General features: G+C 35.9%; 1 protein-coding gene across 3 annotated transcripts in view; it reads left to right on the plus strand.

Moving 5' to 3' along the window:
* LOC133525956 (amyloid-beta-like protein) overlaps positions 1-13567 on the plus strand; it is a 220440-nt gene that overhangs the window by 125050 nt on the left and 81823 nt on the right. For 2 of the 3 annotated variants that reach the window (XM_061862396.1, XM_061862397.1), the window contains exon 2: positions 6620-6667. The exons of the other annotated variant lie outside the window; for it this stretch is intronic. In XM_061862396.1, the coding sequence (XP_061718380.1) occupies positions 6620-6667 (48 nt within the window). The remainder of the gene's footprint in view (positions 1-6619; positions 6668-13567) is intronic. 3 annotated transcript variants of the gene reach the window in all.

Genomic DNA, 13567 nt, shown 5'->3' on the forward strand with positions numbered 1-13567 from the left:
GTATAAAGTCTTGTGAAACAGCTTTTTGTACTCGTACCTACATTGTTTGCGAAGGAAGTTAGGACCATTAATTTATTTTGTAGACGAGTATTGCCAGTTTTTGCCCCCTCCCGCCTCTATGTAATAAAAAAAAAAAACTTTATATGACATTTTTGTCTTTAAATGTTTTCCAAAATACACCGTTAAAATCTGACCGGTTTTACCAGCCCACGGTGTATAGTCAGAAGATGTAATATGCCATTTATAATTTTATACCTGCCTACGAAGCTGATGGTCCCGGGTTCAAATCCTGGCAAGGGCATTTATTCGTGTGATGAGCATGGATATTTGTTTCTGAGTTTTGGGTGTTTTCTATGTATTTAAGTATTTATACATATTTACATATTATATACAATCGTATATCGTTGTCTAAGTACCCTCAACACAAGCCTTATTGAGCTTACTGTGGGACTTAGTCAATTTGTGTAATAATGTCCTATAATATTTATTTATACCTCGAATTTGCAACATGCAAGTTGTGGAATGAGCTACGTTCTAAATGGGATTCTTCAAGAAGCAGGCATTTAGGGTTCTCACAGGTTGGCAACGCATAAGTGGCTCCTCTGATGTTGCTTATGTCCATGAGCGGCGATGACTGCTTCCCATCAGGCGGCTCGTCTGCTCATTGGCTGCCTATTACATAAAAAAATATAATAAATAACAGTTTCACTACACTTAAATCGACCGGGATATAAACCTGTGAACAAGATGCATGTAACTGCGTCGAAATATCGCGAGCTCAATAAAAACAATATAAAAGGTAATCACGGTTTATATCCCGGTCGATTTAAGTGTAGTGAAACTAAGCGTGAATCATTCAAAACTGAAATAAACAGCTATCGAAACTGAATTATTTTTATTTAATAAGTGGATACAATATATAATGCCTACCCTTATGTAAACGAGACAACCGCAGCAGCCTATGTTAGTGTCAGACGTCAGTATTATTGTGCATTTTACGTGAATATGTTCTGTACACATTTCACACATTTGGTCTGCTGGGGTGTCGTTTCATTACATTTAATAATACGTTTTTGGCAAAACATTTGTTCTTGATACAAGCTTTTATCGCTGAGAGTAGTTTTTTTTCAAGAGGCAACTAAGAACTCATCGAGATAATTCTAAAAACCTCAAACACAATTCGTTTGCGTTGAATCACAGAGTTCCCATGGCCACCTCCTGTCTCGATCATCGGATAAAATTTGCATTGTCACACGATATACATACCTACGTATGCAAAACTTTAGCTCAATTGAAATCGGCGATCATCGTAAGTAAGTTACTAGAATTTCCGACTGGAATTTTTAAATGTTTACACGGTAGAAAATACAATCGCAAATATCATGATAAGACTAAGTATAATAAATGAAAAGCAGCCTTTCGTATGGCTGATATGTCCTGTTTCCGGTTGTTGTGCCTATGATAATAAACTCATTACATGGGGACGTGTATTGCTTGTAAGCACTACCTGGATTAGTTTAATGATATTCAGAAATTAATCCTATCAAAGCTGTTTACATTCATTGATTACTCCCACAAAGTGACTCAATTGATAATTATCATTTATTATCACTCAATATGTTGCACAATGATATACATAATACAGCTATTGACCCAGTTCATAGGCTAACTCTACATATGCCAATACGCAACGCAACCGCATCGTGGTCACCACGCAACGCAACTGCATCGTGGTCACCACCCAACGTAACCGCATCGTGGTCACCACGCAATCTTGTAAAATGCTGTACTTTGAAGTTGTTGTTATTCCCTCAAATTATTTTTTCATGAAATTAAATTGAAATACCGAGGCCTGCCAAAGTCTATGTTGGCAACCAGTACTTCGTGCATTATCCATTGGATAGCAGGTATAACAAGTAGATTACGTCTTAAAGTACCCGCTGCACCTGATATGTTACAAATTTGATCATTTTAATTACTCAAATTACACTCATACTATCATTTAAAATTTTTGAAAATCTCAGTGTATGTAATATAGTTATGCATAAACTCGCTATTAGAAACTTCAATTAACTAATCGTTAGTCTTAATCTGTTGTTTCGATCTATGTATTTTGTAAATTAACACATTTAGTGCCGGTAACCCGCTCGGGGGGTCTCTGTTCTTAGTTGCTTACCTCTACAAAGCGGGAAAACATTGAGGTCGGCTACGAGCGTAGCGCTACGAAAACGTTAGCAGTGAATGTGCTTGTCTAGTGTGTAAATAATCTGTGCCCCAGTCGTTATCTGGTGTCCGCCCCAGCGGCTGAGCATTGTTCCAGCTGTATTGTTACTGTGCCCGGGAAAGAAATCCTCGAATAGCTTCATCAGATACGCGGATAAAGGGCTCGGTAAATTTATTAGCCTTGCAAGTGAAAAGTGTTGCTCGGGCTTTGTGATCGTACTCATATTGTTTATTTCTCCATCGTAAAATTTCGTTTCAGTATCTTTTAATGCAGTGAAATCGAGATTTTAGGCTCCATTGAGTAAGGTTACCAACCTTTTTCTCGTATCCCCCTTTTAATATCACTATGCACAGTTTGAGAACAAATCCGTGGGTTCAGTTTGCTTCCATTGCTTCTAGATGCCCAGACATCAAATCTTTCCAAGATTAATGAAATAACTTGTTATAATAAAGATTTAAAATATAATGGAATGTGAGACCTTTTTATATGCCTTTGGGTGGGTAGAGGATAATATTCCTGCACCAAGTATAGAAGGGTGTGCTGTTTGGCAAGATTATAAGCTTATGAAGCTATGATTCAAGTGCAATAAGGTCCTTTCCATCGGAAAGATAACGGAACTACAAATACATATATAACAGAAATTCTGATAAAATAATTCCCTGAAGAGGATCCCTCTCTGATGGAAAGCCACACATAGAAAGCATTTGTTACAATCATTATTACTATACATATTACAATTATTACAACATGACTTTAAGTACATTTATTAATATGTTATTAAGAGCCTCTTATATGAGTTTATGGAGCTGCTGATGGTGTAGAATCAATCGGTTCATAACTTCTAATATCAAGGCTCTTAATAACATACGGCCCGATTCAAAGTTTAATATACTTACCTACGTCAAAAATATGCTTTAGATACGATATGGATCGCATATGTCAGTGTCAAAAGTAACGTTTCTTCATACAAAACGTTACTTTTGACACTGACATATCCGATCCAACTCGTATTTAAAGCAAATTTTTGACGTAGCTAAGTATATTGAAGTTCGAATCGGGCCGTATGTTATTAAGAGATATGAACGGATTGATTCTACACCATCAGCAGCTCCATAAACTCATATAAGCGGCTCTTAATAACATATTAATAAATTGTAACAAATATACACAGCTCCAAAGAGGATTCCAAAATAAAAGGCAAAGATATTTATTTATGTAGCTTTTTAACGACGTTGATAAGGATAAAAAAAACAACTACTTACTAAATTTTTTCTTCAATAAAAAAGGCAAAAAAAGTATTCAAGTTTTTAACTTAATACAATTAAATTTACGTCCTCTCAAGTTTTAGCATGATTTATGATTACTTACACCATTTCCTTGTGAACCAGCTCGAAGTTATGAGTAACGGGCGAACTTACAAACAGTCCCACTTGATATTAATCTTAGTTTATATCTTTCAAAAGTTGCTAAACGCGCGGGTGACGGGAAAAATTATATAGGTTTTTATACACACGACTCGCGATACAAATTAAACACACATGTTCTGAAATTGAGTGGTGTAATTGTGTATGTGGTGTGTAATCAAAATGCGTGGTGTCTAATCAAATTAGAGTTGGTACGAGTCTTTTGAGTCGGAATTTGAAGAAATCAACTCGTTTTTACAAAACTCGGCGCTTAAAAAACTCCCGAGGCGAGTCATTTATTGAGTCATTTTTAAGAGAGCTCAAAAGGACTTGAGTCTCCGAATAAAGACTCCGTCAAAAATTTCATAGGTTTAACCTTAATAAAAGTAAAGAAATTTTGTGTTATGTATTTTTTGTGTGCTATAACTAATTTATTACTTAAAGAAATAACTAATTCGAAATTTTGCAAACAAAAAATTTAGAATTGTCTGAAATGGACTCAAGTACCTACAAAAAACTCGTGTCTTTAACAAGTTGAAAAGAAGTCCATCAAGATGTCTGGATCTGGTTCAAGTCTCACCCAAGTCTATACATAGTTATTGCCAAGACAAAGATCCCGACGAATTGAGAATCTTCTCCTTATTGAAGTCAGTTATAAATAAAACAGGTGTCCGTAGCAATATTTTTTATCCCGTGTACCTACACGTGTATGTTAACATATTCCGCAAAACAGTAATTTACGAACAAAAGCATTCAATAACGAGCTCACAATTAACAAAGGATAATCGATCTTCATTCCTCCGAATAGCTTTCATTTTGCAACGCTCGGACGAGTTAATAATGCGGGTTGAAGTGGCGTTTAGTGGTAACTCCCAACTGGGCCAATTTGAAAAGCTACATTTAGTCGGTACTCGTACAGACTTACGTTCTTTTTACTTGAGCGCTGGTTAGTCACGCGACTAGTTGAAGAAGGTCTTATGTGTGCTTGGAGCTGAAAGTTTTTTGGACGTTGTTGGGCAGGGTAGGGCATAAATACGTGTCGGTCGGGTTCGGGCATTTGTCATTGCACCTCGGGACGTGTCGGGTGATGGATGGCGGGCATTGTTGCCAGTTTCAGGCTTGGTTTAGGTTTTGGTGAGTTTGGGTCTTTTGTACCCAACTATCGGTTCAGTATAGTAGGAAACTGCTGAATACATGTTTCAAAATACGATATCTCTTTATTCTAAATCTTTAACTACAAAAATAGGATACATGCAGTATAAGTACAAGATTGCATGTAGTAGAAGAGGTTCAACATGTTAAATGTCAATTTTATTATCAACATCATACAGGCTTTTATTGACTACAAATATAGAAGCGCTGGTGGCCTAGCGGTAAGAGCGTGTGTGACTTTCAGTACGGAGGTCGCAAACCATCGTGAGGAAACCGGACCAATCCCAATAAGGCCTACATTCTGGGTTGGAAGGCCTAGTTTACCCAGGGTCCAATGAGCCGTGACATAATGCCGGGACAATACAACGCGAGGAAGGAAGAAGATTGACTACAAATATAATTGATTCATGTTTATAAGTAAATTATGTGGTTCATACATTTTACTATTGTACATAACTGGCAAGTACGTAGATATAGGCATGAGAATTTTTTTACAACGTGACCCAAATTCATTTCAGGCAGAATTTATTTACAGATCGAATGGAACCGTAAATCCAATTTTATCTAAACACGAGGCATGTGTAATTTATTACCGCATTAGTAATAAAACCGCTTAGATATAACGAGATAGGGGTTGCGTGACCGAGAAGGGTATAGGTAGTTCGTGATGGGTGGTCCAAGGGCGAGCTCTGCCACTCCTTTGTGGATGTTGTTAAAGTTTATGATAAGCGAGAACACTATGAATTATATTTTTATTATTTAATCGTAAGGCCAGACAATATATTCGACACGCTTAAAATAAGATAAGATAAGATAAGATAAGCTATTTATTTGTAAAGTCATGTACATAAGATGTTATTACAGTTATACAGTAAGCTTCCATGACACCCTGTCAGGGCACACAAATTGTCTTATATCTAGCTTAATACTAAATTACAGGCTATGCATGCTATTATATGTTGTATTTGAATTAATGTAGGTAAAATTAAAAATGAGTCAAAGCAAAATTTAAATTGAATGGCAATGTTTGGTTAATGACAAATTTTGATAGTGACCTTCTCTTATAGGTAATAAAGAATTAAAGAGATATATCAGGTGCCTTTGCCCATAGGTCTGCGTCTTCACTAGGCGCATCTGTCTGCATGGTTGCGTTTAAATTTCCTCTTAGGGCAGTCGTTTATTGTTATATGCTAGCAGACTATCTATAAGTTAAGTATTAAAATAATATAGATAATAAATAATAATTCAGTCTATACACGTAACGCAGACATCTTCCGGTTAATATTAATAAATCGTTATTCAATTACAAGATTGCGCTTGCACTCGCAGGGACCACACCATACTATAATGTAGGTACGTACCTACTTATATAGTTTAATGTACGGCGTAGTGCGTAGTTGCGGAATATGTTTAACGTACACGTGTACACGGGGTATAAATATTGCTGTAATATGTGCGCAGTAATAATTTTATTATTTCTTTTAAAAATTAGCAGCGCCTTGAACCTCGAAATAATCGGTGTAGGTACCAGATATATTTCAAGGTTCATCAGTATAACTAAATGTTTAATGGTTAAAACAATTAAGCATACAAAAATCCACAATTAATGGCAGATTTATTAACCCCCTCTAAAAACCATTGGTTTACTTAATAGCTTATACAAATTTTAACCAAATGTATTTTTCAGATTGTGTTGAAAAATTAAAAAAATTGAAAACAATTAGCTATACAAAATGGCAGAAATGAGAGAATTGAAATGAATCTCTGAAGCGTGACTCAGATATAGGTAATAACTGCCTAACCAGTATGGCCACACAATTAACCCTCTCTATTGTTACAGGTGAGTGAGCTGAGCGGGGGCAACCCTTCGACTACCGCCCGCACACAGGTAACTGCGGACTTTTATCGACTGTTAGCTTCTGTCACGCACACAAGCTTACTCGTATGTGCGGCTGAGCGCTGTTGTTGGCAAGCATATCGATGTTGTTTCAAAATATCAGCTTAAAAGGGCAATTCGAACGTACACTGACATCAGAATGACATACCTATAAAAATTCAGTTATCATGCATTTCGCTCGTACTTGTCCGTACATGTATTGGCGCAAGCGAGACGTGCGATAACTAAATTATATTTACATCATTCAGATAACATTCTGATGTCAGTGTACGTTCAAATTGACCTGCAAGCATTTATAAAGTTTTTAAAAAGTAACTAGGTAATAGAGAGTGTATACGCTATTATATATGATACATTCAAAGCTAAATTTAAATAATTTCGTTATTGCATGTGATATTTAAATTTTGAACACCCGTAAAATGATAGTAATCTGTAATAGCAAAGATACATTGATTGAGTAAGATGCGTATAATCTAAGACAATTTCTTGCTTCGAATTTGACAGGTAAACGAGATGGCGCTGTACAGCTCCATACATTTTGCGGTAACTCTGATTGTCAAAAGTTGACGTTTGACAATTCAGTGACCGCAAAATATATGTCGCAGTACAGCGCCATCTGTTTTGGATGTCAAACTAAGGGGCATGTTTTTTTCTTAGACTTTACCTCCTTTTTGGTTCATTTATATGTATCTATGTCAACTGAATCACACATGTGCGGTTACCTACTGGAATTTTATCAACTTTTGCTTCTATCACATGCATACAGTAGCTTTATTTGACGTTCATAAGCGCATTGCAATATGCCTACTTGAATAATAAAATATCTTTATCTTTACCTTTACAAGCAAATATTGTGCCGCTCTTGTCTTTGGATGGCTTTGCAGACATATTGTTGTTGAACAATTTTTTAAATTATGCTTGTAGTTCTTATATTATCATGTAGGTAGTTTTGTGGAGAATAAATAGTGAGTAGTACCTAGGTGTAATTCTAAAATGATTCATCTTGGAGTTTGAGCATCCATAAAAATCTAATTGTTGAATCCAGTAAGAAAATTTGAAATCGAATTACATATTCGTAGTAAGTAGTTGCAACACTGAGTTTTATTATTGATTGATAGCTTTTTTGATCAAAAAGGGTTGTGTTATATAACTTATATCGAATATCATTAACAGTCTATCCATCAAAACGGTGATATCTAAACTCTTTTATAGCTACTGTCATGGTTTAATAAAATTATATTATTTTAAACCAAATCTTTTTTTTATTCTTCTGTATTTCGCAGCCTTTTTGAATATATAAAATCTAGGAGCAATCAATTTAGGGTTGGTAAAGACTCAATAAATTTGACGCAATTACACGCGTACAGGCAATTTCCGATAATGACGCTCCGCAAATGGTAGGCTGCGGTTTTAACGTGCCTCTTAATCTGGCCAATCATGGGAAACTACATATTGGCGAGATCACAATGCTGGTTTAAACACTGAACATTATGGCTCCTCTACACAATGGCCCAGCGCTGGACCAGCAAGATGGCCATGCGATGGTTAAGAGCACGCACTATGAAATGGGCCACGTGTAGATGCATACGCACCATCGCTGGCCCACTACCTTTGATATGCGGACGAAAATCCGACACCGTGGCCATCTCATCGCTATCCCGCCGTGCCACAAACCATTCGATACCACTACCCTCTCTACACGCTGGCCCATCTTAGTGGGCCAGTATCAGTATCCCATTGTGTAGAGGAGCTATTAATATATGTACCATATATACCTGTTAGTTTTATTAAATAGTGACCCTAAGTTTAACTTGCAATGTATGTATCAATAAGTATGTATCTAACTATGCTTATACGGGTCAAATCTTGCAAGTTAAATTTGACCCAATTCCTAGTTTCCAATGAAACTAAAAATTTACAATTAAAGCATTGTTCGTTTGATACGATTTCGTATGTATTTAGAAGTCCAATCTATGTTTTTGAACGCTTCACTCATATTTTAAACATTAGGTACATACACAACTAGCATAATATCGATAAAAGGGTCGACCCGTTGAACCGAATTGACCTCTACTTTTAGATTATTATCAACTTCAAAACATTAAAAAAATCGCACGCGATATGACCTCTTTCAACATAGGGGGCGTCAAATGCACGTGTCATTAAATCCTCATACTTTTAGTTTCCAATTCACAGTTAAAATATGACTTAAAACATTACAGTTTATTAAAGAAACAGAAAAGTTCAAGATAATCTTGTAAAAACCCAGTCCTTGGTCGACTAGCGGTGCATGCCCTGTGAAATTACGTCGGGTGCCGGTAGGGGGCGTTCGTGATCCGTCGTGGACGTACTCTCTGTAATGGGGTTTTACACGCCATGGTGACGTACGGTCGGCGTAAAGCCTTAGACGATTTTCGCCTTTATTACAAGGGAATCGAGTGTGCAGGGAACTGTGTGTGGACTGCCTAGTTTTTCAATCCCACTGTGTGAAAACAAAGACTGCAAGTTATGGATTATATAATCAAAGAGTAAGAAATTCAATCTGGAAGCAGTCGATCACCTTATTCGGCTATTAATAGTTTCCATTGGGCCAATGGCAGCCAGCTTCTAGACATGTTCACTAAAAGTGGCATCCAGAATTAGATAGATTTACGCTTGGGGAAGTGTATTTCATCGGATTACCGTGTTGTGGTACAAACCTGAATTCAAATTATTTCATTTCTCATGGTTCTACGAGTACATCATAATAATAATCATAATAATTTATTCGTAAATCTACACCGAATCAATAATTTTAAGCTAAATCCCAATAGTTACATAACTATGTACTAATTTGCGTTTACATGTTATAGTTTTAATTCTAGTCTATAAGAATAGACTACTTCTAATCTATTTATTATATTTTCCTTATTTAATCGCCTAGCGCTAGCTTGGAACACCCGCATTTTTCTTTTTATAAAAATAAAATTTTGCTAAGCTTTTTAGTAGAATTATTATAGACTGTTCTCGTAATTTTGCTCACAATAATAATCTATATGAAGACTGCTGCTTCACGGTCATATTGGGATTCTAGCTCAAAGGCCTTAAATGTTCATAAATGTAAAAAATGCCACTAAATTAATAAAATTGATTTATTTACTTCAGCACTTCTAAAATGACTCTTAAAGTGTTATTGAGTTCTTCCTGTAGCTGATATCCATTTAGAAATGTTGAATCAGCTAGAGTTTTGTACATATCCTTTCTACGATTTCGTGCATCAGTACGTATATCTAGGACATGTCATAGTCTCTGTGAGTAAGTAGCTCTTTTCCTCCACTAGAATAGAAAACAACCCATTGTCAAGTAACTGGAACTTGCGATATGCTCCGAGGCGGTTTGGCCTCTTTCACTGAGTGATACAAGTTTGCCCTACATTAGTTGTGTGTGCTTCGGAACAACTGACAGGCATCTCTGTGACAAGGCTAGTGTTTATCAACTGCTTCGCAAAGGTTCCTTTGCGGCATTTTATCCATTGTTTGATTTCAAAAAATATGATAACATAGCCCGTCAACCCCGTTAAGTCAGGAACAATTTTCGTTAGTGTTTAAAAGCTGGAAAAAGTGAAACAGTATTCACTAAAACGTAATTTTAAACTTTTTTCTGAAAATTTATTATTGTTTTCTTGTTTTTCCCGGACGATAAGAGGTCAAGGGAGATGTATAATGAAACCTCACGAAGGTCAGCTGCCGATACGTCGGTGGCTTAAGGAACAGGAGTTGCCCAAGCGTAAAAAAATGTTCATATCCTCCCGGTTGAAGCCTGCCTGATGAAAAATATAGTTGATTATATAACGGTAGATCACATGTGCGTCAGCTGGTAGTGATCAGGTAATATTAGTATGCCTTATGATCTTATGAGGCAAGGGCAAGAGCCGAGATTTTAGGTAAAGGGTAAGGGACGGCCGCTTCTCCATACAAACATAGTCCCCCTTTTCGTTAGATATTGACATTATGGAAAATATTTTTACATAATTTGATGTATATTATCCATAGCTATGCCCCTACGTTTGACTTTTTTCGTTTTTTTGATTATTATAAAAATAGAGTTCATACAATTTTTTAAATGCTCCCAACCCTTATAATAATTAAAAAAATGAAAAAATCAAACGCAAGGACATAACTCTGGTTGATATACAACAAATCGTTTCAATATATTTTTAATAATCATAATATCCAGAGATGAAAATGAGGACTATGTTTTTATGAAAAGACGAATTCGCGCGGGTCCTCCACTTTCGCCTTATTATTATTAATTCTTTATTTCAGATAAATTTTATCCATATAATTATTAGTAGGGCTTTTGACTACGTTAGCAACTTAACTACTATATTATTTATTTATCATTATTTGAACCCAAAATTTTATTAATTCAGCAGCCTTAATGCAGTATTAGAAAAAATCCTAACTAACATCGGTCGGAAAGTGAGAGAGCTAACCAAAAGCAGCCTTCAGAGCAGTGCGAATGCTACACACAACGAAACATTTAGCACTACTAAAGGTTAGCCGGACACAAGTTAATTCACCCCCAGCAATTATAGCTACTAATTGACCTGGCCCGCCCTCTCACGGCGAGGAGCGGAAACGGCTAGCCCCAGCAACTCCTAGATTATTCTGGCTTTACTGAAATAGCAACTTAGATATTATTTGTTTTATGGTTCAAATTCAGAACTGCGATTTTAAAGTTCTGGATTATTTGATCGATATTAACGTTCGAAAAATGAGCTTCCACGTGCTTCAATGAATATTCAGTTTTGTACAACAAGAAATAAGGTCTGTTATCACAAACGAGGTCGTTAGAGTGCTTGTAACCGTTCTCAGTCGGTTGGTTTAATGGTTTGTACATTTTCATCAGCTTTCTCCCGGGAAGTCAATTAATATTCCGTTTGCTTATATTTCCCATTTCGTAGGTAGCTTATTAGGTTCTTTCACGAATTTCAAAACGCCACCTAATGTTTTGGATTGCTGTAAAATTTTAGTTTACACCCGCGATTAATATATACGTTCGAAAGTTATAGATAAATAGATTCGTTTATCAATGTTATTGTGTTAGTGCTTGGTACTTAGTTGTTGTTAAAATTATTAAAATAATCATCTGAAATATAGCGTGCATGTCTACAAATACAGTAGTATTGTAATAACATAAACAAAATATAACAAAGAAAACCTAACGTTAGGCGGAGTTGGCGGAGAGGCGGATATTTTTGTTTTGATTTCCATAAAAAAAAACTTTATTTCAATTTCTCAGCATTGAAATTTCTTAAACCTTCTTCTATAAACTATAAAGGGCCTACCTCGCCCAAGTCACCAGAGGGTGAAACAAGGGATTGACCTTACCTAAAAACAATGAATAGTTGCTTCTATTAAATAAGAAACCTGATGAACAGCAAATCAAAACGTATCATGCTTTCACTCGCTGTCGCATAGCGTGTGTTCCCTCGACTCACTGGGTCGACAACTGTTTTCGTAAAATAAAGTCAGGCATAGCGCTACAGTTTGTTCATTTTATTAGAACCCCTTTGTTTTGTTGTAGAAGTTTCAAAACATGGAATTTCCACTAGAGCAATATATCGACAAAATAAAATATAGCTTCAATCCGGAGTCCAGTCAATATTTTTCATCACATTGAGCGTTTCCCGCCATACAAATATGTTTTATTGTAAGGCAAACTGTCGAAACCACGAATGTTTTTTTAACGCAACCATTACCTTTATTTCCTTAGACTAAGGTTGTGATTTGTAGTGAATATTGAACAGAGTATGATGGCAGTCGATGACGCGTTCGCAGTGGCTCGGAACCCAATAAAATCGGGGAAATAAAACACAGGCTCTCACCGGGTGCACGGCTCAATCGATGCGGCTTGCACTCGATTGTACATTTCAATCATTCGGTTTATGGTCGTTCCAATTTTTCTGACAACAATGCTCCAACAGTATACGATCGAGTTGAAGTTTTTTTGATTCAAGAGTGTACGGTTACTGATATGCAATCGATAAGTTTCCAAAATTGCGGAATTTCTAATTGGAAAGTATCGGAAATGTTTATTTTTGTAGGTATAGGATCTTAAAAAATTCACTTCTAAAATGAAATTGTTCCTTGTTTCCAACTTTTTGCAGCTTTCCGAGACTTGCACAATCTTGTCAACTGCCATTGGTTGCATTTCATTTATCAAATGTGATGGTTGCATATACAATCATACGTCACTCACAAACAATGAAAGCTCGATATTTCGGAATTTCGAAGGTCTAGAAATCTCAGTAATTCAGTAGTAAATTCCGTGTCCAAGTTTGCTATCTGCGCTCACACAGTGCCTTCTCTTTATAAATGGCTAAGAGGCCCTCATTGCACCATGCTGACAGGTGCGACATTTGTCAAAAAATATGTCAGACCCCTATATCACCAAGCCTACATTTGTCAGTGACATGACATATGTCGAGTGACAATTGTCAAGTGATAGGTGACAATTACGTACATTATTTTGTATAGAAGTGCATATAAACAATATAAACATGGCAGGCTTTTTGGTACAGTTGCGTATCTTACATTTAATGCCAATAATTTTGTGGAAGAAAAGTAATTTTTACAAGTCGTTGAAATAGGAGCCTGGATAACTATCATATGTACTTACTTAAAACATATCGAAGATCTTAATTTCCAGTAATCCGAATTTTAGAATTTTAAATCTGAAAATTATAGAATTTTAATTTGTTGTAAGTTTAAAAAAAAGAAAAAAGCGCTGTTCGTTCAAAAATAAAATTCTTTGTGTAAAAAAAATCTTTTGTGTATAAATTGTTAAGTACACATTTTTAAAATGCGTTAAAGACCTATGCTCGTATTTTTTTTTACATCGAGCGAA

The sequence above is a fragment of the Cydia pomonella genome, chromosome 15 (genome assembly GCF_033807575.1).
Source record: "Cydia pomonella isolate Wapato2018A chromosome 15, ilCydPomo1, whole genome shotgun sequence".
Taxonomy (NCBI): domain Eukaryota; kingdom Metazoa; phylum Arthropoda; class Insecta; order Lepidoptera; family Tortricidae; genus Cydia; species Cydia pomonella.